The sequence below is a fragment of the Anneissia japonica genome, unplaced genomic scaffold, assembly GCF_011630105.1.
Source record: "Anneissia japonica isolate Jap-2015-1 unplaced genomic scaffold, ASM1163010v1 scaffold287748_len1686314_cov196, whole genome shotgun sequence".
NCBI lineage: Eukaryota > Metazoa > Echinodermata > Crinoidea > Comatulida > Comatulidae > Anneissia > Anneissia japonica.
The window spans coordinates 99,211-102,096 of NW_022727190.1; the positions used below are offsets into that span (position 1 = coordinate 99,211).

Below are 2,886 nucleotides of genomic sequence, written 5' to 3' on the forward strand. Positions count from 1 at the left end.
TAACAAAATAAGCCCATATCATTTCTAAAACACGAAACCAATACATTGACAATAAGACATTATGGATAACAGGATAACAATTTAAGCTGGTAGGCTTGTTTCAGAAGGGGTCCCCAACAAAAACTATATACGGTAAATATAAATAATAATATAATTTAACATAAATTATATAAAAATTGTTTTAAATGTACCGAATTTGAAATGAACAAAAAAAAAATCGTTTACCTGTATCACTGTAAATAATAATTTATGTAGGCCTAATTTTACTTAACCTCAGCGGTGGCTTCGGTATTTTCTAAACAAGTGGTCCATCGTTTCCCGACACTGCAGATGGAACATGGCTAGCCCCACCATGGCTAGAACTGAGCTGACATTAAGTTTATGTCACCTCTGACTAGACGCTCGAAAAATGGCACCCTCAGGTCAGCTTTCTCTGGCTTAGAAATTATTATTGTATATTTATTTTTTCTCGACAGATTTTACCCTACGACTGGGAATAAGCCCAGATGACACACAGTGCTGGCGCCACCCATGCTAATAATATATAAATCATTATTATACAGTAGAACTCCTATAAAGGGGAAAATTATACCTTAATACTAATAGGGGTGTCCCTTGAAGGGATTGGGCGTAGTGTTAAAAGGTATACCTTCACTCGTCTCGTGGCCGAAAAAAGTTTCTCCTTAATAGGGATGTCCATTAATAGGGGTGTCCCAAAGGAAGGGTTCTACTGTGCAATCATTGTGGCCTAGTTTGAAAGATATTTTATTATCTCACAGCATACATCCATCATTGTGTGATTCATGACTCACTCGCGACGAGTACTCATTAAGATTATCGATCACACAATGCAATTATATGACAGGGATGTAGTCATGTGATTGTATGCATAACTGTGTTGATAAGTGTAGAATTATCGACGTGTTGCGTAACTTGGAATATTAATTAATTATACAGTATAACAGTTTTCCAGCTGCCCCGCCGCTACAAGCATTCAGCGCCTGCTTTTGGAATCCAGATTCGTCCCTTGTTGCAAATGACCTGTAAAGACGGCATGGTACACACACTATACGAACTTTAAGAAACATATTTTTTTTATTTGATGATTGTATTTATTCTTTAAGAAATCCACATAAACTAAACATTGCAGCAAACTTATTGATATCAGTAGACCTAGTACCGTATAGGGCCTAAGTACATTATAAAGTTTTAAGTTGATGAATGCACAGAAATGGAAAACATGTGGTCATTAACGCTTAAAGATTGCATTATTTTTCACAGGAATGATATTATTGAATTGCAAAACATATTTGCATCGATACATAAAAGTCATTCAGTAAAGTTTTAACAATACCAGAATCACCCCGTTCTCCCGAAAAGACACTGAAGACACGTGCTCGACATGCACTGCACAAGAATAAATAATCACACCCTCTGTATTACAACCATTTGTTGTGGTCATCGTCTGTTAGGCTCAGAAGTCTTCAGCTTCCTCTTCTTCACCCTCCTCAGTAGAATCTACACCGACCTCTTCATAGTCCTTTTCCAGAGCTGCTAAATCTTCACGAGCCTCGGAGAACTCTCCTTCTTCCATACCTTCACCTACGTACCAATGCACGAAAGCACGCTTGGCATACATCAGATCGAATTTGTGATCAAGACGAGCCCATGCCTCGGCGATGGCTGTAGTGTTGCTCAACATACAAACGGCACGCTGTACCTTGGCTAGATCACCTCCTGGTACCACGGTTGGAGGTTGGTAGTTGATGCCGACCTTGAAACCAGTTGGACACCAGTCGACAAACTGGATGGTTCTCTTAGTCTTGATAGTAGCGATGGCAGTGTTGACATCTTTTGGCACAACGTCGCCACGGTACAACAGACAGCAGGCCATGTATTTTCCATGGCGAGGATCGCATTTTACCATCTGGTTAGCCGGTTCAAAGCAAGAGTTAGTTATCTTAGCCACAGTCAAATGTTCGTGGTAAGCTTTTTCGGCTGAAATGACTGGGGCATAAGTAGCAAGAGGGAAGTGGATTCGTGGGTAGGGTACCAAGTTGGTCTGGAACTCTGTCAAGTCAACATTTAATGCACCGTCGAATCGAAGGGAAGCAGTAATGGAAGATACGATTTGACCAATCAAGCGATTCAAATTAGTGTATGACGGCCTTTCGATATCAAGGTTCCTTTGACAGATGTCATAGATGGCTTCGTTGTCAACCATGAAAGCGCAGTCGGAGTGCTCAAGGGTTGTGTGAGTAGTCAAAATGGAGTTGTATGGCTCTACAACAGCTGTTGAGATCTGAGGTGCTGGGTAGATGGCAAACTCAAGTTTTGACTTCTTTCCATAATCGACAGATAGTCGTTCCATGAGGAGTGAGGAGAAACCGGATCCAGTGCCTCCACCAAAACTGTGGAAGATCAAGAATCCCTGAAGACCGGAGCACTGATCTGCTAATTTGCGAATCCTATCCATAACAATGTCGATATGTTGCTTGCCAACCGTGTAATGACCTCTGGCATAGTTGTTGGCAGCATCTTCTTTGCCAGTCACCAGCTGTTCTGGATGGAAGAGTTGACGGTATGTGCCAGTTCTAACCTCATCTACAAGAGTTAACAAATAGATGGATATAAGCACACAGAGCAAGTTTGTATATAGACGTGGTATTTAATGGATCTTTATGTATAATGGAATCTAATTCAATACGAACCTACTACACTTGGCTCGAGATCAACGAACACAGCACGGGGAACGTGCTTGCCACCACCAGTCTCACTGAAGAAGGTGTTAAAAGAATCGTCGCCACCTCCTATGGTCTTGTCACTTGGCATCTGACCATCAGGCTGGATACCGTGCTCCAAGCAGTACAACTCCCAGCAGGCATT

The 2,886-nt window shown here is 41.4% G+C and overlaps 1 protein-coding gene across 1 annotated transcript; it reads right to left on the reverse strand.

Annotated features, from left to right (window-relative positions):
* Positions 1 to 1,089: 1,089 nt before the first annotated feature.
* Positions 1,090 to 2,880, reverse strand: LOC117113625 (tubulin alpha-1 chain-like). Its single transcript, XM_033257027.1, has 2 exons — positions 2,712 to 2,880; positions 1,090 to 2,604 (listed from the first exon to the last, which is right to left on the reverse strand). The coding sequence occupies exons 1-2, from the start codon at positions 2,830 to 2,832 to the stop codon at positions 1,475 to 1,477; spliced, it is 1,251 nt and encodes a 416-aa protein (XP_033112918.1). The 5' UTR covers positions 2,833 to 2,880; the 3' UTR covers positions 1,090 to 1,474.
* Positions 2,881 to 2,886: the final 6 nt, after the last annotated feature.